This window comes from Desmodus rotundus, chromosome 8, assembly GCF_022682495.2.
Source record: "Desmodus rotundus isolate HL8 chromosome 8, HLdesRot8A.1, whole genome shotgun sequence".
NCBI lineage: Eukaryota > Metazoa > Chordata > Mammalia > Chiroptera > Phyllostomidae > Desmodus > Desmodus rotundus.
In genome coordinates this window covers 14,483,066-14,508,924 of record NC_071394.1, presented here as the reverse complement: position 1 = coordinate 14,508,924, position 25,859 = coordinate 14,483,066, and the positions used below count along the sequence as shown (strand labels likewise).

The 25,859-nt window shown below is 44.4% G+C and overlaps 1 protein-coding gene across 10 annotated transcripts in view; it reads right to left on the bottom strand.

Annotated features, from left to right (window-relative positions):
• SAMD12 (sterile alpha motif domain containing 12) overlaps window positions 1-25,859 on the bottom strand; it is a 316,862-nt gene that overhangs the window by 267,121 nt on the left and 23,882 nt on the right. For all 10 annotated transcript variants that reach the window (XM_045181701.3, XM_045181702.3, XM_053929275.2 and 7 more), the window contains one exon: window positions 20,843-21,021. In XM_045181701.3, coding sequence (XP_045037636.2) covers window positions 20,843-21,021 — 179 coding nt within the window. The remainder of the gene's footprint in view (window positions 1-20,842; window positions 21,022-25,859) is intronic.

Sequence of the window (25,859 nt, the reverse complement as noted above, 5' to 3'; positions counted from 1 at the left end):
AGAAAAAGGCAAAGCAGCAATTGGAAGCAGAGTGAAAGCCAATAGCAGGTAAACGATAAAATACAGATGCCCAGGCCTAAGCCATATAAAGCAATAGAACTGGGATGAGGCCCAGAGCTACATAACTATATATACATACTTGTGAATACGTGCATGTGTGCATGCAAACATACGCATGTAAATACACACTTTTAAATAAACAGCCCAGGCCATTCTAAGTATCACACGGGTACTGTGCATAGCCTGATGCAACGTGGCCAATCTCAGCCCAAGTACTGCTTTTCTTCATGCCACAGAGCTTACAGGAGCAGTCTCGAGCCAGGGCTGGAACTAACCCCCTGCTGTCTACCTCTTCATGGAACACACCAAACACACTGCGAACCAGGCTTGGCACAAAGCAAGCTCTTGGTAAATGCCATCACCCACAGTTGCCGTGCAGCGAGTGAGCTGAGAAGTAGCTGCTAGCAAGTGGGATGAGAGGAGGGGTACAGGGCGCCGTCGGGAAACAGAGCATGGGGGCTCACCCATGCCTTGGGTGGTCAGGGAAGGGTCCTGGAACAGGGAACACTTCAGATGAGACTTTAACAATGATGAGTAGCATTTAGCTACTGAGGCAAGGGGTGGGATGGGGAGAGGTCTCTGGAAACCCCAGCCCTGATAGGGAATGAGGAGCCCCGCACTCTCTGCTCTCAACCAGAGTGACACTGCGTCCAACTTCTTCCTGGAGGCCCACACCCACTTTGCCCATTTGATTCCCACCGCCACCCAAGGTGTCCGATGAGGCCCAACGGGAGGGAAAGCACACTTTCGTCAAGGGCACAGATGATCAGATGTGCTCGCAGGGCTGACGGCAGAGGAGCGATCAATTAGCCCTGCAGAGTGCTTCCCATTTCAATGTGCAATCACGCTTACTTCTAAAGAGCACTTTTTAAAAGAAGGCAAACGAAATGCTGAACTAATTGGTGAGTCCCGCTGCACCCCCACCCCGGCCCTCCATCTAGGCAGCTCCACTGGTAACACAGTGGGGAATGGCTTTGTTAGCCAAGGTGATGCCGTCAGCCTGGGCAGATCAGCAACATGGGGTGGGACAGAAGGCATGCTTTGCACAGGCTCAGCGGGAACCCAGCCTGGCAAGCTCTTGGTGCTGGGAAAGGAACAGAAGGAGGCCACGTTGGTTTGCTTTACAGGAGGCTCCCAGCAAACACAAGACCAAACTCAGGAATTTAATTAGGGCTACAAAGTCTTCCCTCTCCCGAGATTATTGGAAATCATTTTTTTCCTTTCCCTTTTTTAAATGATAAAAGCTTTACTGAAAAAGAACTTTTATAGGATATGCAGACTTCTGCTTGAGACTCATTCAGGAGTAAAGAAATAGAAGCCCCAAGCCAGGTAACAGGTGAGCCCAGAAATGGCAAATATTCCAGAATCGAAACCTGTGAATATGGAAGGATTAGCTCCAGCTGCCACTTGGAACTGAGGAGAGAGCTGGAAAAGATCACCTTCTATATATAAGCATTTCCTGTGAAAAGGGATACTTTCAGCAGGCTCTTGATTCATACATATCAGAAATACCCAAGAGTCTATTCAAAGTCTCTGGACATCCTGTTCCCTTTACCTAGCATGCCTGTCCCCAGTTTGTCAGCCAGGTCAAGAATGACTTTAGCGAGGCTTCTCCTGGTGTCCACAGACAGAGTTGGTCTCTCTTCTCTGGTATCCCAAACCTGGTCCCTAGTACATACTTCTGTTACTGCAGGTTGACCCGGGTCACACTTCTGGTCATTTACACTTCTGATGCCCCAGGAGTCTGTAAACTACCCCTCAGACCCATCCCCTTCACTCCGGGACCCTTGTGCCTGGCACAGCAGCCGTAGGACATACTCAGTACGGGTGGGGCAACATGTTGAATGAACCACAGCCTGCACTTCTCTCTGCTAGGAGAACGGCGGTCCTGTGAGTCTCCGAAGCAGCAGTGTGAGCGCGCATCACGCTGGATCCGTAGCTCAGGAGCGTGTATGTCCCAAGCTTCGTTCATGTCTAGTGTTTCGCCAAATTAGTCTGAAACGTGTGTTTCCTTAATATTTTTCTTTAAAATAATTCCCTGTGTTAATTTTCACTTTGCCCTAAGCCACAATAACCGGGAAGCCATGATTTTGTGGGCTAATTATATTTTTTCCAAAGGTACAATAAAATACTGAATGGCTAAACTCAACATGGTTCATGCATGTGCCGCCTCCGACCCTCCAGCATCGGTCACAGACTGGCCCACGTACCTCACTTTAAGAAATCCTGGACTGATACAATATTCAAGTACAAAAGGTCTTCGAGAATTCAAGCCCAAACTATCCGTCAATGGGTGAGAACACTGGGGTTCAGGAGTATTCTATTTGTTTTTCATGAAATTAGTAAGTGGCAGAGAATGGACAAACACCCAGGGTGTCAGCTCCTATTTTAATGCTTTGTTTTCACAACTGGGACAAATATGAAATGGAGATAAGAGCTTTGAAACATCTAAAACATTATTGCAAATATTTTCAAGATACTTTAAAAAGTACCCTTTTACTAAAAAGACTGACTAGAAAATAAAACGAGTCTGGTACTGTAATGGATATATTATTTTTTCTCCTTCCTACTCTAACTTACAATGTGGTTATAGTACTTTGTAATGAAAAAAATAAACACACCATATGTGATGGTTAATTCCGTGTGTCAGCTTGACCAGGCTACAGTGTCCGTAGTTTGGTCGAATGCTAGTACAATGTGCTACTGTGAAAGTGTTTTAACATTCGGTCAGTTGACTTAAAGGAGAGCAGATTCCCTTTAGTGATGATTAATTTTATGTCACCTTGGCTGGGCCACAGGTGCCCAGATACAAACATCATTCTGGGTGTGTGTCTCTGAGGGTGTTTTTCAATGAGATGAACCTTGGAATCAGTAAACTGAGTCCAGCACACGGCCCTCCCTAATGTGGGTGGGCCTCAATCAGATGAAGTTCTGGAGAGGAAAAAAAAAGCCATTGCTCTCAAGAGTAAGAGGGAAGCTTTTCCACCTGACAGCCTTGAGCTGGGACATCAGTCTTTCCCTGCTATGGACTCAAGCTGACATATCAGCTCTTCTAGGGCGTTGAGCCTGCCAGAGCCTGGACTGGAACTATACCATCGGCTCTCTTGGATCTCCAGCTGGCTGCCTGCAGATTTCTGGATTTCTCAGCCTCCATAATTGTGGAAGCCAATTTCCTACAATAACTCAAACACACCTACACCCTCTTCTGTTTCTTCGGAGAACCCTCCATAGTATAGGTGGGCCTCATCCAATCAGTCAAAGGCCTGAAGAGCAAAGATTAAGAGTTTCCAAAGAAGACATTTTGCCTCAAAACTGCAACATATAAACCCTGCTTGAGTTTCTAGCCTGCTCCCGGGCCACCTGCCCTATGGATTTTGAATGTGCCGGTCCCTGAGATAGACCTATTTCTATATATTTTATTGGCTCTGTTGCTCCTGACAACTCTGCTGTACTTAAAGTCTCACATTTTCCCGTGTTTGTGCATTTTCAGGAGGAGGTTCACACCTACAGATGACCAATCAGGGATTTGGGGGAAAATAAAAGTAATTCAACAACTACAAAAAAGCTAACATTCATCTGTTGTTTGTTCACACAGAAAATGTGACAATAAAATAAAATAAGCAACACAGAGAGTAGCTCCACAAATCAGTTAATTACAAATGAGTTTCCATTACGACTTTCTCAGGGCACATACTGGAGAATCCCTTTCCTGATGTTGTTTATCTTTACACTTGATTTCCATTCTTCGTTTTGTTTACAACACTAACAAAACACATAAGACACTCTTACTCAAGTTTCAGTTTGTTTATGGTATCTTTCTCTCCTTTTTGGGTGGGTGCCAGGAAAACAACACACCAAATTCATTTCCCTAAAACAACAGTGTTCCTCCTCTTTATTCCCCCACCCCTAACAATGCCAGCTGGATTTCTTCGGGCATATCATAGCACTTCGCATTTCTCAGGTACAACAATAAGCTTGTCTTCTTGCACACATCACAAGGACACTAGCTATAAAACTTCTGCTAATGAATCAAATATGTGAATGAATTCAATAGTCCATGTTGACAGCTAAATCAATATTCAAAATTATTAACATCACAAAACCTAAATGAGTTCTCTTCTACTCTGCACACCGGCACGCTGTAAATTCCCATTCCCACCGAATAACACACAGTGCCCAGGGAGAGCAGACAAGCCCCTGGCTCCGTTACGTGTTTATCGTTACATTTGCTGAACAGAGGAACACACCATGAGGGAAGTTTATTGTCTATAGGTAGGTAGCCCAGCCAAAAAAATCCCTTTCTCTCTGCAACATTAAATTAGCAATGGGTATGACTGGATCCTTGAGCGCTGTGTCAATTCTCTACTTAGCATAGTAATTTAATTTTTAAGTGATTTATCTGAGGTACAGTTACCAATCCCTTTTATTTGGTAATTTCCAGTGTGTTCTTCAGTCATTATGTGATGTTCTTTCTACTAAATTGGCTAAAAAAAAAGAGAGAGAGAGAGAAAGAAAAGAAAGAAAGAAATCCCATCCTGAGAACAGGTAAGTAGAAGATGTTAGGGTAAGATAACTACAGACAGAGCACTGGGGGAAAAGGTACAAGATTTAGACTTTTAATCCTCATTCTTGTGCCTCATTTGTCTTCTCATCTTGAAAATGGGCATGGAGGGTGGGGGGGAAATCTACCTGCCAATCACCTTACAGGGAAATGTTAACAATTCAAATGGAAAGCAATTCCACTTATAGTGTGATGTTTTGTTTTTTTAAATACCTCAACAACCCAACACTCACCCCTTTACATTCTAGAGCTGGGAATGTAACTCTCATACCCCCAAGCATGATCTTCTAGAATTGCTCATAGGGCCATGATGAGGTGAAGGGAGTTTCAGAATGCTCTGTGACATCTTCAGGTCAGGGGGCAGAAATGGCCAAGAGTCCCTAGTAAATATCATTCATGAGTCACAATATTTAGGCAGTATAATGACGTACCTTTGCCAACTGGTGAATGACATGTATACATAAGTCCCTTTAGCTATCACCAAAGAATAATTTTGGGACTCTAAGACCATTTGAATTGCAACTGTAGACAATTTGGTAATGATTTCAGAATCTAATAGGTATAAAAGTGCCAATAGCTAACAATGGCAAAGACACACAGTGTGTCCCCAAGAAACTCACCCCTAGTGACAGAAAATGACATGGTAACCATGATCATTGTGATATAAGTGACAGAATGGGGGAAACTAGCAAAATGCTGTGGAAACATTGAGGGAGGTTCATCTTGGTTGGGGTTGAAGTTGATCGGAGCAGCCATCCAGTACAATACACACTAGATGTATCAAATATTACACATATATTGTAAAAGGAGAGAGTGGAAATATAAGCGTGAGTTTGGGAATCACTTTTAACCGCAGCTGGAGTTGCCATTTCCTTCTGTCCCAGCCTCAGCAGTGGCCTCCACTGGGCATGCCCAGAACGTGAAGCAAAAGGCATTGCCCACTGTGCCCTAACTGAGCGATGGCCCCAAAGAGAACTTCTCCAGGAGGAAGGTGCAGAAACCTAAAAATGCTGAAACTAACCAACCAAGCACAACTGGAATTTTCTCATATTTTTCTTCCCTAAAAAAAAATTTCAGAAATAATCTGTGAACAAAAAAAGCTTTTTGCCCCCATAAACATCCTGGGTTAAGCACTGAATAGAGTCCCAAGAAAGAAAAGCCAGGATGGAGTAATAAACAGACCGAGAGCAAAATATTTGAGTCCTCCCTGCAGCTCTGGAACTTATTTCCGGCAGGCTTCTGCAAGTCATCTCACTTCTCTGTCCCATCCATTTTCTCACCAGTAAAAGGAGACGGTTGGCATAGGGGATTCCTAATATCCATTCCCATTGGAATTGGTCCTTTCCCTTATGTTCTCCGTGAGTTTTCATCAAGGCCACAAGTCTTCTGCTTCCTGAGAAACGGCTGCAGATCCCAGGGCTCCGAGGGTCCATTCCCAACGAGGTGGCCAAGCTGGCTGGAAACGCCCATGGCCCACAGACCTGCACTAATAAGCCCTGCGGCACATAACTGCATGGTGCTCAAGCCCAGATCTTGTCTGTAAATATTAGCCAAGTAAGTCCAAGAGGGATAAAGAGGTCATTCAAGGAGAAGCACTCGTGTCTCAAAAAGTCGACGTGTTAATGGTAAGATGTGTAGCTCAGATTTGCATTCAGGAGGTAAAAATAGGTCAGCTTCTACACAACAAAATAATTGCTTGAATGGGTTAAACCACACACACACACACACACACACACACACACACACCCAACACTGGAAAAACAACATTCATCTCTAACTTTGAAGCCCAACAATATAGACCAGTGACAAGGGCTGAGCACCTAGTGGTACAGTCTAGAAAAAAGCATGAGTCACGTGAAAGGAAATCACAGCATCGAAATGAGATGGAAACGGCAGCTAATTGCTGTCGATTACTTACAAACACAAAAGAGGGTATGAGGGAGATGCATGCCCCCCAACGTCCTGACACTGGTAACAATCACTAAGACCCAGGAGGAAGGTTCGAAATACTCAAGTAGTGATTTCAGTTCCCTAGTTCAGAGCAAAAAGAGCCCTGATAGCCTTCAGCTGTTAAAAAGAAAGTCACAATCGACACTGACTGTAGAGTAATAGTTTAGCAAACCTATTTCTTTTTTTGGTTGGGGGTTGCACATGGCCTGAGTTTCAGCAAGATGTCTGCCTATGAGCTGCTTAAGTTTGTTTAGTGGAATTTATTGGGGTGATGTTGATTAATAAAGTCGTGAGTTTCATGTGTACAATTCTAGAATAAATCATCCTTATATTGTATTGTGCGTTCACCTCCCCAAGGTGAACTGGTGTTCACCTGCCAGTACCCTCCACACTGAAGTCCACCCCTCAGGCCCATCAATGTCCAGTGAAGATGAGGCAAGGGCAACAAGAACCAAAGGGGCAGCAGTAGAGGGGAAAACAAAGGGATACCACCTCCTGGAAGTAAGGGCCAATGGAAAATTCCTTGTTTTATTCACATGCCCCCCCCACCCCCCCCTCCTGGTGTGACAGGGGTGCCCTCTCATCTATATCTACAGCTGAGACCTCCCTTGGAAACCTAGATTCACAAGTTGCATGGCCTGCTTGACATTGTCTCCTGAGTGGAATGCAAAACCCATAAAACTAACATAAACGTCTGATTTTGCCTCAAAGCTTCCCCTATTAACCCCCTCCCTTGCCAGTTTCCCCCACTTCAAGAACACCAGCATGCACCTAACTACTTAAACCGGAAACTTAGGAGTGACACCTTGATTCTTCCCTTTGTGTCCCGGGTTTCGCCTAATCACGTCTTACCAATTTTATCTTTGAGACAAACTTCCAATGTGCCACCCCACCTCTCTCCATTTCTATTAACTCCACCCGATTGGCCCAAGCTCTCAACTCTATAAACTCCAAGTCACTTCCCAGTCTCCCCTTTCTACTCTTGCTAGCTTCTAATCCACTCTCCCAAGAGCAGCGGGACTCTGCCCTTTGTAAGTCCCTCCCCTCTCTGAAACCATTCATTGGTTTTCTACTGCCCCAAGTATAAAATTCAGACAGAACCACAGGTCCCTCCGGTATCATCGCGAGCCATTTCTAAACCTGCCACCTCGGTCCTTCTGTGCCTGTGCAGGACACGGCCTTCCTCCTGCAGCATCTCTGCACAAGCCGACCCAGGTCCCTGCGGTGCTCTTGTGCTCACCGTTCGGCACGGCTGCATCGTGAACATTCAGGTTTCATTTTATGTTCTATCTCAGTTTGTCAAACCTGTTGGTTTCCTTCCAAATATATATTACAATTTGCATCAGAATACATGTTTGAGATGCAGCTTCCCCTTCTGTCCTGCTCAGTATAGTATCACCAGGGAAGGGTCAACAGGCACTTTGAATGTAGAGTGGCATGTGCATTGTTAGAGAGACAAGGGGCACTGCCATGCAGTAGAAGAGGGTTAACTGTGCCACTTACACTAGGCCAGGGTCCTGTGCACCAAGGGGCACACACTAATGTGTCTGTGGAAGTAAGAGCGCCCGCCAGCACAGCCCAGCACCACACTGAAAAGACCGCCACTCGTCTACAAGGGGCAGCTGCTGACAATGTTGGCTGGTACGAATTTAGGCTCATCATTTCCAGATTTTTAATTTTTCAAGAGAAGTGAGAAACCTGGAGCTTTTAAACGAGGAGTTTCAGGGGTTTTTCCACTGTTGAAGAATAATTTAAACTTGAAGTTTCTGTTGGGCAAACAAAACTTGTTGGCAGACCCAACGTGGCTGCGGAGAGCCAGTCTGAAATCTCTGCTAAAGGAACAAACAAACAAACAAACAACCCACGATATTCTTTTACCCATCTTGCCGAAGTGTTTTCTCAGGATAATGATGATATTAATTAAAGATAACCATAGCAGCAAACTTACATTGTGCTTAGCACATGCCAGGAGCTGTTTTAAGCACTTCATATATATGTATTCCAATGGTCCTGACAGCATCCAGTGACAAATCACTCAATCATTTCCTACCGGACAGAGAAAGACACTAAGGCAGAGAGGAGTCAAGAAATTAGCACCAGGTGTGCAGCTAGTGAGTGGCAGAGCCAGTCTCTTTACTGTGTAATTTGAAGATAAATCAAAATAGTGAACTGACCTATCTAGAAAAATGTTCTGCTTGATTTAAAAAACCCCCAAGTTTTGATGCTTCCTTTTCTTCCTTTCGTTGCAGCTCTAGTCTGTTGTCAGCCCCTCTACGAGGTCACTATGGTCCAGACCCGTACAGGGTTAACGGTTGTCTATTTAGTACAACATGAAAAAAGGTTAGTAGCAGACTTCCCCCAAAACAGATTACACAATGTGCAAGTTAGACATGTGAACATTTAGAACTAAACTGAGCAGTTATATAAAGAACAAGGAGGCACTGAAGTTCAGCTTTGGTTATGGCATTTGGCCAAAAATGTGCTATTAGGATTTGGCTTCAGCCCTAGTTTTTGGCAAACCAAGTAGCTAAATGCCATTCTGGCCATATTTTTGGCAGCCTTGAAGTTGTATGCAATTAATGACTGAGCAAACAGATTATTTACTTACCTGATCATCACAGAACTGTTAGTAACACAGAGGGATGCCCTTTGAGTTTACAAATGTTGCTGTATAAAAATTTCCTTTCCAAGAAAAGCATGCTAGATGTGACTTAGAGAGTGAAATTCTCCTGGTTTGCTTTATATAGTAAGTCCATTGGCCAGGTGAAAATTAAATGCATACTGATTATTACACGAATTCATTGAAACAAAGAGTTGAGCCCCTACAAGGTACCAGGCATGGTTTGTCTTAGGGACACATCACTGAACAAAACAGGTCCCTGTCCTTGCAGAGTTTATATTCTAGTAGATGATGACATAAAATAATAAACAACATAAAAAGGAAATGATAAACTGTTAGAAAGTGGTCAGTGTTTTTTCCGGAGGGGTGGGGGATGAGAAATAACAGAAATGAGCCAGGAGCTCAGAGGCACTGGGGAAGACATTATTTAAATAGAATAGCCCACAGAATGCTTGCTCTTCCTCAGTGGAGCAAACATTTGAAGGAGACCTGGTACAGTCTGAGGAGAGGGAACTGCGGGCAGAGGGAACAGCCAGTGCAAAGGCTCTGAGGTGGGAAGATTCCTGGTTTAATCCAGGAGCAGCCTGAGCATGCAAGACTGTGGTGGAGGACGCGAGTGACTTGCCGGGGGACAGACCATGCAGAACCTGGCAGGGCATTGGAAGACTTCGGCTTTTAATTTGAGGGAAGTGGGGAGTGATTAGAGGAGTTTCGGCAGAGGAGCAACATGAGCTGACTCGCACACTAACAAGATCATTCTGGCTGAATGGAGAATCCTGTTTTATAATAAATATTGTGAAAGCATTGCTTTAAAAAAAAAAAAAAAAAAAAAAGGAAACCACAAGTGATAGCAACAAAATTCAGCTTGATTTTGAGAATTTTTAAAAAGCGTCTTCTTTAAGTATAGCCCAAGCCTTTAATTTATGGGACTGTTTCAATAAAACTGAATTGTGGCTTTGGAGCCAAGATGGGAAGTCCAAGAGTTGAAGTCTTCATTTTAGTCAGTTATTATTAGAGAGAAAGAAAGGTTAATAACTTGGGGGGGTGGAATATCACAATTAGCATGACCCTGTAGTGGTGGAGCTTGACAAAAAACATCTGTTGCTCCTTCAATGACCTCAGTTGAAAGAGAGCATATTTTTAACATGGTAAATGTACAATATAAAACCCACAGGAACTGACAGCTCTGAGAAATGATTACCACTGAACTATAATGTCATTAAAAAAAATTTGCTTGGTATACTTTTAATTAGGTTGTAATAAAGAGGCACTCAATGTCACAGCTGTATTCCTGTAGGCCAGACATTCGGTAGATGATGGGGATCTTGAACTTCAGAATGACTAACAGTGATTTAACACTCAGCCGTTTGGCCAAAACACATTTGGCATATGTTATGATTATGTGTGCCCCCCACGAATTCATATGTTGAAGGCCTAATCCCCAACATGATGGTATTTGGAGCCTTTGGGAGATAATTAGGGTGAGATGAAGTCGTGAGGGTGGGGTCTCCATGACATCATTAGTGTCCTCGTTAGGTGAGGAAGAGAGACCAACGCTCACCCTCTCACCACTATATGAGGATGCAGCCAGAAGGTGACCATCTATAGGAAGAGGGCCCTTACTGGGAACCAAACTGGCTGGCACCTTGACCTTGGACTTCTCAGTCTCCAGAACTATGAGAACTATATGTTCGTTGTTGAAGCCACCCCATTTATGGTATTTTGCTATAGCATCCCAAGCTACGATAGTATATATCTAAGGTTATGTGTGAAAGCAAGATTTGAAAACTATTTCTGATTCATAGAGTCCTGGAAATAATGTCTCAGGTGTTGCTTGGTAACTGGTGGTTTGATTTACAAATCAGGGTTCCTAATCATTTAAGCAGAAGTCGCTGCTTTCCATGTTCTTCAAGTTTTAACTTCAAAGAGACATGTGATCATGGGAATCTGCTGATGCTTACACTGGGGACCAAGAAGACAGCTCAGGGTGGGGTGAAGGAACCTTGCCATTTGAAATCTTGGCCAAGCCTGGAGGCAGCAGAGAGATCAATGGGTTCTGATCTGGACCCTGGAGACTCTTTAAGTGAAGTTTGAAATGTCTGACACAGACTGCAAACGTTTGCCCAGTCTTAGGGACAGCCTAGATGTTGTGAGGATGCAGGGTAGTTGAGCGGCTGTGGAAGGATCCCTTGCTCACCCCGTGGACGATGTCCCCTGCACACCCACCACCCACAGCAGCATCCCCCTGACATGGTCAACTATTATAGGGCCCAGCAAGATCGATCTCTCTGCTCACTCGTGGAGAAGCAGAAGATAATGAAATAACTAACCATGCAGCAAAAATGAAGACGACCCAGAGGCAAGGGACTTCTGTATCACATCAACTGACTTCATTCATTCATTCATTCATTCATTCAAGAATGTATTCTTCATTATCTGCTGGACACTGTAGCAGGCAGTGATGTTACAGCAGCGAAGAAGACAGACAAGAACTGCTCTCAGGGAGTTTAAATTCCAGTGCGGAGACAAAATAAACAGAATGGTTTCAGAGAGGAAGAAGTTCTGCGAAGTCAGAGAGCATGTCCAGGGGACTAACTTAGTGAGGGTGGTCAGGCCTCTCTGAAGAGGCACTTTTGAACTTGGACCCAAATGACCAGGAGCCAGCCATGCTATGATTGAAGGGAAAACATTATGGGCAGAAGGGGTGTCAAGTACCAATGCTCTCAAGAAAGAATGACCTTGGTGCATTTAAGAAACAAAAAGGCAAGTATGTCTGGAGCTCAGACAGCGAGAGGAGAGCCTGGGATGAGGCCAGGTTGGAAGGCAAACAGGGCCCAGATATCTTAGGTTAATAATCATGATAACAAGTCTGGGTTTTTGCTTTAAGTGCTACAAAAAACCATCCAGGACGCTCAGCAGATGAGTGGCATCCTCTGATTGAAGACTGTTGTGTGGAGGATGGATCACAGGAGGGCAAGAGTGGCTCGGAAGCCAGGTAAGAGTCACTGACGAGGTCCTGTGAGGAGGCCCCACGTTGTGATGGCAGAGGAGGTGAGACTTTCCCGGGTTCCAGAATCTGTGCGGGGTAGAATGAACCGACCCAATATGCTGATGAATATCCCACCAAAACAGAAGAGTTACCACTTGCATACTTTTTGCATGATAGAATATTCTTTTTCTAAATTCAATTATTATTACTAAATCTCTTTCTTGATAGATGAGTGATATCAGGACATTTTCAAATGGTTTATTACTTATTACCATGTTTTTGTTTTTCCTTTACAATCAAAAACTTTCAGCAACTTATATCCAATAGGACATCAGCTGTGGACATTTGTATATGAAAGCAGGGTGTCCCTTTACAATGATTTGAAGTGCCCCTTCCACCACCACCCACACCTCTTCCCACAGTTCTCCATAACACTGGGTACACAGCATCCCCCCCATCAGCTGAGGCACAGCCAAGGTGACATGGAGCAGCGAAGGCATGCACAGCATCTAAACCACAGATTCACCACTCGTTACCTTGGTGAAATGCATCCACTTTCTCAAAGTCACATGGCAATAGTCACACCCACCACGCAGAGCCATTTACCATCTGCCTCTTCTCAGGAAATCTTTGCAAAGCCCCTGTTCTAAATGGTCACAGAGTCCAAGTAGTCACAGTTCAACAGGAAGTACCATGTAGGATATTGGGGAAAGCAAGGCAAACACATGAAAACCATACTAAATAACACACATTTTATAAAGATCTTTTAGAATGTATGGAGACAGGGAGGGTACACTGCATGTTTGGAGATGCCTTGTGTTTGTTTAACTACCATGCCCTCACGAGGGACAGTCATCAGCCCTCTGGCTATGGCCAAACTCCGCTTTCTTCTACCACCCTTGGTTGAGGACCTTACTCTGCCTTGAGGTTCTGGCTTTATCTGCTTCCCAAGCCCTTCACTTGGCTGGGCTGACCGGCGCTCTTAGATACCTCTAGGCCTTTTCAATGTCACTCATCAAGGACTGAGAGTCTTCACATCACAGCTACAGAAAAAGCACACTGCTGTCACATTTGTTGCTTTCTCAGGTATAAGTGGTATGTATGTGTCTTTATCTAGATGCACGCGATTCAGAAACATCTCCAGCCATTCTGAGCGTGATGGCTCTTTAACTGCTGCCGCATGGTTGGAAGGTTTCCATATTGATCTTCGGAGTTTCAGGCTGGAGAAGCATTTGGGCCGAGTGCTACCAGACAAGCCGTCCCTGGAGCCTACGTGCCCTTTTCTCCAGAGGCCTATCTTGGCTGTGTCAAAACTCTTAATGAAATTGTAACTGAACTATAATCGACCCACTCTGAGGGGCTCCAGTGCCTCGAACACCTCCTTCCGGCCTGTACCCTCCAATGGCATATGCTGCAGTCTTCGCACCCAGGAGGAGTAACTCGGACCAATGGCCCCCAGCTCCGGTTGTTTCGTGTGGGTGTGGCAGCACCACAGAGCAGGAGGCCCTGGCCGTGGGTCAGAAGAACTATGCTTTGCGTTAGCCCGGGGCACTGCTGGCCTCAGAGAGCCCTTAGAGAAGCCATTTAATCTCCTCTTAGTCTCAGTTCCCTTATCTGCAAAGTAAATTGGGTCAGAAGAATCCTGAGGGTCCTTTCTTTGTTGATGCCACCACAAAACTATGGCTCAGATAACACCCTATTTATTGCAACACTTTTCAGAGCTCAACTCTTTAGTAATAAGTGCTTACCTTTTCAAATACAGGTTTGCTGTAGCTTTCCTGAGATCTTCCCAAGTGTCCAGTGTGTGCACTGGGGCCCTGGAACTGACATTGCATGACGTCATTCTGTCTTGTCTCACTTGTCCTGAGCCCTCTGACAATTCTTAACAAAGTGTGCGTTCATTATGGTTCTCGTGCATTATGTCCCTTCATATCATTGGTGACAGTATATTGGGTTGGCAGCTTTTTTTTTGGAGAGACACTTGCTCCCCGAGCCAAGCAACACAGATCGCCAAGAATTAGATCATTCTATCCCCAAATTGCCACAGACCTTCTCAGAGGCAGCTGAGCAATGTAATTTGATCAAGGGTAAGTACAATCCAGCTTTCCTCTTTTAAACAAAGCAAAATTCTTTTAGCTTCCATTTAAATCCCAGATGAATGCTTCCTGCTCATTGTCACAAACGTGTACCAGCTGCCCTCCGGTCAGCTCCCCTTTATCCACCTGTGGCTCATCCACAGCACCAGGCTCACTGCTCCTCCTCCTGCCTCCAGCACCAGGTTCCAGGCCAGCTCCTTTAACTCTGCGCCAAATGAATACACACTAAATCTAATATTAGCCTAATGAGCAAAGGCTATCTGCTGCCAAAGATTCGCATGATGCATCCCAAAGCCAAATGCAGACAATCATTCACTGTGTTAGATGCTGGCATTGCTTTGCCATTATATAACACAGCAATCAAGATTTCTGTGTTTCTCTCTGAGGAAGAAAGACTACACGCAGCGTTCTAACCTCTTCCTTTGCCTCGCTGGCCAGATTTTCAGTAGAACAGATTACATTTTCTTTTCAAATAAATAAATCATTTGTACATTTACTGTTAAGGGAATTAAAAAAGAAACAAAAAACCCTGGATTTAGAGCCATTAGACTCCGACTCCATTTTCACATCCACCTTCCTCTGGTTGGTGGCCAGAACCGAAGCAAGTCATTTAAATTCTTCCTTTTCTTGGCTGCAAAATGGGGATACATACAAGTTTGATAAATGAAAGGTGTGGGGCAGTCACTCACGTACAAGGGACACGCAAAAGCCACCCAGGCTCTTGCTTATCACTCTGACTCACCATATTACGGGCTCTGGAATTGTGTGCAAGGAAGAAAACAAAAAGGCTTTTAACCTTATGAAACCTTTCTTTTACAGATTAAAAACAAAGAAAGGGTAAGTTTTCTTGTGATCACCTAGAAAATCAAATCTAGAAGTCGAGATTTAATTTCCCAATACTGTCTTTAGGCCACGTGTAAGGAGACATCCCAGGATTCCAAGATGGGGACCAGCCAGGATACCTCCTGCTGATAGGCTGATCTTAACTCCACCCTCCAGGTTGCCATGGAAACTCAAATTCCAACCACTAGAGCATTTAGAAATGGCACCCTCAAAGCAGACTCTTACTTTGACATTTTTCTTGTGACTGAAGCACATGTCCTCCAAGGCCCAAGGACAAGGGTCGGAGAGAATGTTAGCACAACACCATCTTCCCTTTTTCATCTTGCTCCTATACCAGAGAACTTCAGTAGCTTCCCACAGATCAGAGCAGCACTGCCCAGAACTTTCTGTGATGTTCTATGTCACTGCCATCTGAAACGGTAGCCCCTAGACACAAGTGGCAACTGATGACCAAAGATATTCCTTTTTCATTTTATTCTATTTCAATAAAATTAAAAAGCCACATATAGCTATTAGCTACCATGCTGGACAGTGCAGGTAGAAATCCATGCTCCTCGTTCTCATTTTCACATCCCGTACAACTTGACCCTAATGCACTATTTCAACCTGTTTCCATAACACAAACCTTGACTCTGAGGAGACACCCGAGGACGTCCGCTGATACACCTTGGCTCAGGGCACTTAGACTTCATTGCTAAGGGCACCTTCCATTCTTACTGCTGTGTATTTGAATTTCACCTGTATTCCACAACCCATGTCAAGTTCCACCGCCACTGGAGTGCCCTCTCGAGAAGCCCTATCCCTACGGCCCTGTGAGGAAAGGGTTAATTAACCTCAGGCCTGGGCCCAACCAGGAAGGACCTGTCTGCCGTGGGCTGTTTCTTTGGAAACTGCTACATGGAACTACAGCTGGTCTTCAGGAGCTGTGAGTTGGCCTTAGGCCTCCGTGAGTACAATGATAGAAAGAGAGTGGTGGGGAACGGAGGCTGTGCCTCCTCTGCTTCAGGGAGACTCATTCCTACGTTGGCTCTCCCCTGGTGCAGTTGTGTGTGTCCCTGCATGGGTGAGGGGGCAAAAAAAAAGTGCAGCTTCATAACTTCTCTGCCTCCCATGAGATGAAGGTGCTATACCTCCCACCCCTCTTGCCGTGTACCTACCTGTAAAGCTACATTACCATAATTTTACCTCTTGAACTTGTAGAATGGCACACGCACTTTCTGGATTCCCGAGTGCTCATAGGCTTTTAGGACTTACATTGATAAATATCTTTTTCAGATCAACATTTCAACTGGATCGGTTTTATTTTTTCAGCTAGACTGAATGCTGCCCAATAATAAAGCTTAAAAGTGGGCTTCCTTCTCCATTGCTTTGCCTTTGGTCTGTAAGAGCTGGAGGCAACTTGTAGCCCAGACAACCTCCTGCTGGAATTAGGGTTCTAGTCTTTTGAAGAATTGGGGCCAAGGGTCCCAAAATTACATTCTAAGAGAGAAGCAAAGAGGATTTTTCTGAGAACGGAAACATAGGGTGGGGCATAAGTATGTTTACAGTTGCAAGTATGCAAAACAGAGTTTACTTGTATTATTATTATTTAATTATTGTGTTATTTTCCATACAAACAACTGTAAATGTACTTGTGCCCCACCCTGTATAGGCAGAGAGAGTTGATATATTTTTTTATATGAAAGAAATACAAATTTCAAGATCAAGATGATAGATGAAGCTCATGCTACAAACTCACCCTGAGGCTCTAGAAAGTTAAAGATCCTAGAAAATAAAATTTTAAACTTATATAACACCAAGCTTAAAATCAAGGAAGAGAAGTGTCTAGGTATCAGGGAATGATGGCAGGGAGGAGGCACAAGCTCACTGTGCCTGGTGGAGAGAGAGCTGGAACAGCTGACATGTGGAGGGACTGAGTGGCTTCAAAGCCCAACATGGCCACACTCAGTGTCAGAGCCCACAGGCATGACAGGGAGCTAGAAGCAGGTTCCCTGGGTGAAGCCCACAACCGGGGAAGTGCAAATGAGAGGACTTGGTTTGCTAAGTCAGTCAGTAGCCAGAATGCCAAGTTGAAACATAATGTAACACCTGGCCAAAGGTGTTATATCCCAAAAGACTCAGGACGAGATAAGCACAAAACACCTCATCAGTGCTCACTTCATCAGCAGGAAGAAGAAAAGAAAAGAACAGAAAGAAAGAAAGAGAGACAGAGAGAGGGTGGGGGGAGGGAGGGGAAAACCCACTTCATCAAATGGCTTCCATGACCACACACAGTCCCCAAGATAACTCTCCCTTGGCAAATAATTTACCAGCAAGAATTGGAAGCCATGGAAGGAAGTACAGCACCCTAAAAGGCAGAACATGACTCACCAGAGTCACAGTTGAGCTACTAAAGTTAACAGGGCAATCTGTAAAAGGCTTTAAAATAAATACAAGAAGGCATACTTTAAAAACGAAATCAAACAAAACTGAAGTGGAGAAAGTTTTCTCCATAATCTCAACTCCATATATCAAGGGCTGCTCAAATTGTGGACTTAGTGACGACCTTATTCAGTGAAAGGCATTTCTACAGAGATGGGAACATGCTAGACATGCTGTGCAGTAACCTGACCTTCTCTTCCCCTCCCTACTTTGAAACATCATCACACTCATTTTCCCCCACACACACTATTATAGACTGAATGTCTGTGTTCCTCTAAAATTCATGTGGAAACCCAACCACCAATGTGATGGTATTAGGAGGCGGAACTTTTGGTAGGTGCTTAGGTAATGAGGGTGGAGCCCTCACGAATGGGATTTGTGCCCTTACAAAAGAGACCCCCAAGAACTCCATGTCCCTTTCCACCATGTGAGGACACAGTGAGACAATAGCCATCTATTAACCAGGAAGTGGGGCCTCATCAGACGCTGAGTCAGGCAGCACCTTGGTCTTGAACTTCCCAACCTCCACTATTGTGAGAAATAAATTTTTACAGCTTACAAGCCACCCCGTCAAAGTATTTTGTTACAGAAGCTCAAAGGGACTAGGAAAGATACACATAGGTGTCCTTCACCTTGTAAAGAAAAAAGTCCTTTCCATTGCACGAATGCACACTGTTTCTTTAGCCAGGACCCTACGAATGGCATTTAGGCTGTTTCCAGTGCTCTCATACCATAAACAGTGCTAGAGGGACCGCCATCCTGCAGCCGTCTCTGCACATCTGGATGATTATTTCCTTAAGACAAGTTCCTAGAGAAAACTGTGGCTCAAAAATTACACACATTTAAAATACTGACAACTACTAGCAGACTGTCTTTCATAAAAGCTGCACCAGCTTCCATCACTGGCTGGCTTTAAATACATGCATCCCTAGCTGGAGGGTTTGTATTTTTTTAAGGTAAGTTCAGAGTATCTCAAGTTACCAGAGATTCAATTATTTACCCAAGAAAAAAGAAGATGATGACTCACGACTCCAATAACCCCCTAAATGCAACCGAAGAGAAAACGTACATGTGTCTGCCCACGCGTAAAACCAGTCCGCCCTGCCTGTGGTTCAGAAACCTCGGGGGATGTGACCAAGCAGGTCTGCAGGAAGGACCCCAGGCTACCTACTTCCCATTCGGTCCCCACAGCGCCCACTGCTGCCATCCAGTGCTCCATGAGAGTCTGACTCAGGCAGCAGTTTGTCTAAGCTTTTCAGCTTCTAGTCTGTTCACTCCCAAATATGATGTCGATGGGAAAATACTCAGAATCCCCTGGCGACCCCATCTGTTTGGGGGTTTCGTTGTCGATGATCTGGACGAGCTGAAATGAATCTGGCTTCCAGGATGGGGTCTGTTCCTGAGGAAAATGTTCGTCACAGACTACACTCTGGGTGAAGTAGGTGTGCGGCAAACCAAACAGAAAGTGGCCGAGAGGCAAAGGCAAGTGCTACCCACCTGGAAGTTCAGGTTTAATACAGTATCTCCTATTCTCAATAACTCAGAAATAATCAAATGACATCAGATTTGAATCACATTTTTTATAATACCGATCTGTTTTGCAAATAAAGGAGATGATAGGGAAACGTTTACATCTGAATTAAAATCAGAAAAATAATAATTTGCTTGATTTTTCTCCAGTTTTAAACATCATTTTTAAAAGAGTGTACTCCAACTGTCTTCCCAAAGAAGACTAAGACCTTTTTCCCCCCTCACTCTTTCAAGATGCCTGTGTGGAATCAGAGATTGATGATGTTTAGATGTCAAAATAGGGGTCACTTATTTCCAGCTCAGCTCACAAACCAAACTTCAACGATCATCAACCAATTTCCTACTAGGCACAATTTCTCTTAGGGAAAAAATCTAGTGCAGAATATCGGCAACCACTTCCTTGATAAGCACTGCCCACTCCCTACTGCTGCGAGCACACGCACACACAGACACGTAATGTCATCCATTTTTAATCCTCCACACTAAGAAAGAGAAGCAACAATGTTAATTATTCAAAACTTTCAAAACTGCAGATAAAACAAAAACATCACATTTGATTTGGGAAGATTTTTTTTTTGAGGGGGGAGTGGTTACTGCAAAGTCTCTCCAGGCGTATCTCATTTTACTCATTTTATTGTTTTATTGCACTTTACACATTTTTTAAAACAAATTGAAGGCAAGATCTTCCACCAGTAAAAAGGTTATGATTTGCTTTATTACAATGGTCAGACCTAATGGAAAATATCTTCGAGGCTTGTCTGTACTTAAGGTTTTTCTTGGGTGATGGCAACATTTGCTTTCCAAGCCACACATATCTTTACTCAAATATTTGAGAGGAAATTCCTTTGCAGAGAATGCGCAAGGGAGAAACCAAATACTGCATAATGACTAGTTCTCTCCATTTCTCAGGGGAACTCATAGGCATATCTTCAACACTGTGCCCGCAACATGAGCTTCTCCACTTATTTCTGCCAAAAACCCACATAGTGCCAGTTTCCTGACGGAAAAGCTTTTTAAAAAGTTTTACTGACGTACCACTTACCCTCCAACTCCCAGCTGACCGGTGTGCGTTCTGCACCCACATTCAGGCTAAAGACTAAAAGGACAAAGTAAACAGTGAACTAGAACAACTGCGTCTCTTCTTAATCAGGGTCCTATTTACTATCGTCTACTTCACAAAACTGTTGCAGAGACACACACAATAAGCCAGGACATCAAGAGTCCTTCAAAAGTACCCGGAATACATGGATATATTTAAGAAAGTGTCAGTTGTTATCACTATTTACAGTGTTTGTCAGCAAAACCCCCTCAGTACTCATGCAGCCAACTGGGCCTTTTACAAAACACTCCCAGATGCACTGTATTATTTCATCCCGATGAGGGAGGTGGCTTTTATGATACACACTCGATAGATAAGAAATCTGAGGCTTGGAAAGTCACATGACTTGTCCGACATCAAACAGTGATAAATGTGAGCCTGGCAAACAAATCTTTCAGCTTTAAGTTCAAGGCATTCTTCACTCTAGCCCACTCTGGACCATACTCAGAACCTCACGCTATGAGACTGACCGCAAATGGGTTTCGATTTCACCCCAAAGGGGAGGCAGTCGATGTCCTCATTTATTATCACCTACAATCAAGAAGCAGTGTTCGTTAAGCTAAAGAGACAATGGTAATCGGTGAAAGCACCGTCAGTTCTTCTCTGTGGCCGGACCACGAAATATCAAAGCGGCAGCTTCGGATTCTCCCAAATGCATCGGAGTATTACCTACCTTAGCCGTCTCAGCTTCTGCCTGCAGTCGCTTGGGGGTTCCTTTTTGGTCAAGCACCTTCTGGAAGTTTTTGTTTTTAATGGATTGGGACTCAACACCTTCACCTTCAATTTGCAGTTTAATACCTTCAGCACGGGCACGGTGATCAATAGCCCGTGGATTCAAACCGCAGTGGAGAGCTAGGCAAGAGGAAAAGAAAAACATAACTCAGAAGGCAAATCATACGAAGACGGTGTCCAGGGCAGACAATACTGCATCTGGCCTCAGTGGGTAGAAACAGGGCTTTGGTGAGGTAGGAGGTGGTCTGGGGACGAGAAAGGACTTGGTGAGGAAGGAGTGCCAATCCAGAAACCATGAGTTCCACGTTGTTTGACCTTCAGCAAGTCAGAGTCACCACACTGCTCGTGAGAATGGGAATCGGGCAACTTGGTTAGGGCCTCCCCCACGAGCACTCACCGCCCCCTGCAGTTTAGCTGCTGTCTCTGCCTCCCCCTGGAAAGCGCTCCTTCTGCCCCCTTCTGAATCGCCCGTTCTTCCAGCACTCATGCAAACCCACCCTCTTGTGCTCCCTCAACAAATATTTATTGAGCACTTATAAGTCATCCCATGATTCTGGAAACATACATGCAGGACATATGGGAGATGTTACCCTCAAAGAACTCACAATCCAATAGAATAAGCAGATAAAAGACAAAAAAAACCAAACTGGTGATTTTTAAAACAGAGTTACAACTGCTACATGGATGACAAAAAAGAGCAGAGTGGAAGGTGCGAGGGGGCCAAGTCTGTGGCTTCTGATTTTTCCTACCTTACTCTCCACATCCTCTAACATGGGCAGCCCCACAACTAAAATACAAAGCCCATTTTCTGGGCACATGTAGTTATTCAATAAACCCTTACCAAGCTTCTCCTATGTACCCAGTATTACCAAAGAAATAACAGTGAATGTGACAGGAACCATATATTCTACCCAGGCGACCCCCGTGAACCATTAGGGGTGTGTGGGTTGTGAGTGTGCACACGCATACACAGGACATGTGTGTTTTGAGGTTTCTAGTAGGAAATGATCTCACCTTCCTGTGTCCTCAGCCCTTCACCATTGAACTCCTGTCCTTATTTCCTTCCCTTTGGCCTCAGAGGATTTAAAGCCAGGACTGTAAGCCCCCTCCCATCTCATTGAGGACTCCACCTCGCTGATAACATCCTCATTCTTCCCCTTTCTCATCACTCTCCCCCTCAACCAACTTCCGTGACTCTAAAGAATTCTTCCCTTTACTCAGCTCCACACCCAGGTCAGGGTTTCCTTTTCTCTCCACCAGGCTAGTGAATACTTTACACCGGAGAGGTGAGAGAAGGCTTCCCTGAACTGTGAGCTAAGGAGCCCTCTTCCCACTCACCACGCCCTCCTTCACAGGTGCCACCCATTCCCCTCACTTCTGATAGGACCAACCTGCCAGGGACCCTCCCATTTTAATTCCACCCTAGAAAGTCCTCACTCACAAGGTTGTTCAGACAGAAGCGAAACTGCCACTCCACGTCCCAATTTCCATGCACCACACATATCCTAACCTTAGCATGTTCAAACCTGAACCTTGGTTTTCTTATGAAAAATACAGTCCCCTTTCCTCCAGTCTCCTCCAGTTACTCACACAGAAACTCAATAGTCATCTGTGACATCAGTCTCTCCATGATTCATGTCCCGCCCATCTATTGCCAGATCCAGTAAGCTCTGCACTCTAAATGTTGCTCGAACCCACCCAGTCCTCTAGCCCTGCTGCCCTTGCTGCCTTGACCCCCGAGACCTCATTGAAAATGTAGAGGCTGGATCCCAAGAGTCTTCTGCTTCAATCTTCCTAATGGCTTCCTTCCATACCTAGAGCATGCGCACAGCACAGCTCTCACATGGGCCAGCAGGGCCCTGCATTACCCAGCCCCTTGTACCTTTCCCACTGGGTCTCCCGCCCTCTTAGTCCTCGGTCACTCCACTTGGACCACAATTTCTTTCTTTTCTTTCTTTCCCTGAAGAAACAACTTGTTACAGTAAGTGATTTTCCTCCATGCCTTGAGGAAATATTTATTGATTGATTGATTGAATGATTGATTGATTGATTGTTGTTCTATTATAGTTGTGCACATGGAGTTCTTTCACATCTCCTGGACTTCGTACTTTTTTTTTTTTTTTTTGCCAGAAATGATCTTTCCCACTTTCCCATTCTTCACCAAATTCCCACTCATCCTTCAAGTTTCGGCATAAATACCACTTCTTCGGATATGCCTCCCCTTAAGCCCCACCCCCAGCCCCACCCCATGCTAGATCGTGAGCCTGGCACAGCAGGTATTCGACAAATGCTGAATGATCTGAAACTGACTGTAAATGGTGCGTGTGCTTGTGACTTTATACATTTTACATGGAATTACCTGTAGATTTCTCTTCTAGTTCCCAACCTTCCTAAAACCAAGGACTGTCCTATTTTATGGTACTTAGTAGGTATTCAACATATATTAATTCATGACTCCTCCCTCAGGCTTTGTGCTGGATCTTAAATAATCTTCAGGACAAAAATGTGAGAAATAATTATATTCACTTCACAGGTAAGAAAAATGAGGCTCAAAACCTTAGTCACAAAGAACTCATACGAGTGTCTGATGAAGGTTACATAGATCGCATTTCATTTAGGGTGCAGATGATTTCAACTTTCAGATGAACAAACCCAAAATGTTAAATAATAAGAAAATGTATTAGCTTTTGGGATGTGCTTTCAGTAAAAGCTCCAAGAGTTAGCTCATTTCCCAGTTCAAAAGGGTCATTAAGGACCCCGATGTGTATTTTTAAATCTCTCCATTCTGCCATCCACGCATCACCTTTACCCTCTGCCTACATTCCCTCAGGGCACAGAGAGCTACAAGCTTCTGATTCTCCTCTAGCAACAGAAGCAGCTTGGTTGGCCATTCTTTCCTCCATACCTTCTTCTTTTCTCATTAGGCCAAAGTGAATCACATGCCCATCAGTGACTAAAACCCTAGCAGTAGAGATAGGATTACCCTTAAACCTGCTGACCTTCAGCTAAGGTCAATTCCCCAAACCACACTGCTGTTACTCAACAAGGAACCAAATGGATGCCGGAGAACCAACCACGATGCATGATTCAGGCAGTGGTAGGAAGAGACCAAAACCCATGAGAGCGTGCAGCTAACTACTGTTAATATCAATCAGCTTCCTCCACTCAAAGAACAGCCTACTTACAGTGAACACTCAAATCCACACACTAAAACTATGATTACTGAAAAAAGTATGCTCATGTAAGGAGATAGGGGATTAACATGGGATGGATTTAGACATTAATGAGGAAAAGAAAAATGAATAGTTTTGATATTCCTCTCTGACAGTCCCTGGATGCTTCGTGTCTTGGCATCTACACAGCTTAGCAATACCACTGAGCTAGTGGTAGCTTCCTGTCCCCCTTCCCCATCAACTCCCCACAAATAAGACTCTAATACGTCCTTCCTCCTAGAAAGAGGTTCTATCTTACCTGAATCCTACTTCCTTCTTTGGAAGGCAAACTCCTCGTCAGCCCACATGTCAGATCAGACCTCTTCTTCAGAAAGCCTTCTAGGGGTCACTGAGCCCCCAGGCTGTGGTCCCTCCATGCACACAGTACCCTGGAGCATCACCTCCTCACTGTTTTGAGGATGTCTACCTAATTGACCCGCCTGCCTGCCCACCACCACTGTAAGCTCCTAGACACAGACTCCGTATTTCACTCATCTCCGTGACTCTCAACCCCTGTCCAGAACCTGGCACACAGCAGACATCTAAGAAACACTTGTCCAGCTGCCAAATGAACTAGCAATCTCCTCTTTGTCCACGACCGTGCCTTTAAATAAAAAGGAAATTTTCCTCTGCTAGTAAATACCTAGCATTCGAAATGTAAGGTATCTATAAACATGAGGCGGATTACGGTGTTTTGACTTTCTGCACATGTAGCTGCCTTCTTCACACAAACATTTTAATCCTCCCTAGCTGCTCCGTCCTCGCCTGCAAACCCAGCAGTTGATTTAGGTTTCTGTGCTCGGGTTTGTTTGTTTAAAAATATTTCTGACAGACTTTGCTTTGCTTTCCCTGAAATTTCAGGTCCCTACTATTTCTATATTAAGCAACTTTCAAATGACCTCTTACAAGCTGTGACTATCATTTCCTTGCCCATCACGTAAAAGGTGCCCCAGTTGGCTTTCTCTTTTCCATCCTCATCAATGCCCTTCTTGTCTTCCCTAAAGTTACCTACTCAATGTAACAGGCTCTGCAGCCCCGAGGTCGGCATATTTGTCTGACCTTCCCGACCACTCCTGCGTCTTTCCAGCCACTGAACTGACACTACGGGCTGGTTGCGCTCTTCACCCCACGTGCCGCTGCTCTCCTGTGAAGGCTGCTAATACTGAGCATTTCGAAAGGAAGAGTTGAAAACCAAAACGGATTTCATCAATATCGCTTTTAAATTTAACAGGGAAAGGTTTCCCTGCAAAGGCACATGTTTTAGCATTGTTTTGAGGTGCTGTTTTGAAGGCATCACCCCTTCCTCAGAAATTTGAACACTGTGCATTGCTGGTGGGAATACAGAGTGGTGCGGCTGCTGTGGAAAACTGTCGGTGAGTCTTCAAAAAAATCAAACATGGAATTTACCACTTGACTCGGCCACTCAACCAAAGAACCCAAAGAATCCAATACTCAGATATTTGCACATCCATGCTCATAGAAGCATTATTCATAATAAGTCACAAGGTGGAAAGAACTCAAATGCCCACTGACAAATAAATGGATAAACAAAATGTGATGCATAACACACAATGGAATATTATTCTCAGTCTTTGAAAGGAATGAAGTTCTGACACAAGCTCTAATAGGGATGAACCTTGAAGGCATTATGCTAGATGACGTAAGCTGCTCACAAAAGGACTAATACACTGTATGATTCTACTTAGGTATGTAACATACTTAGCACAGGCGAATCCATGGAGACAG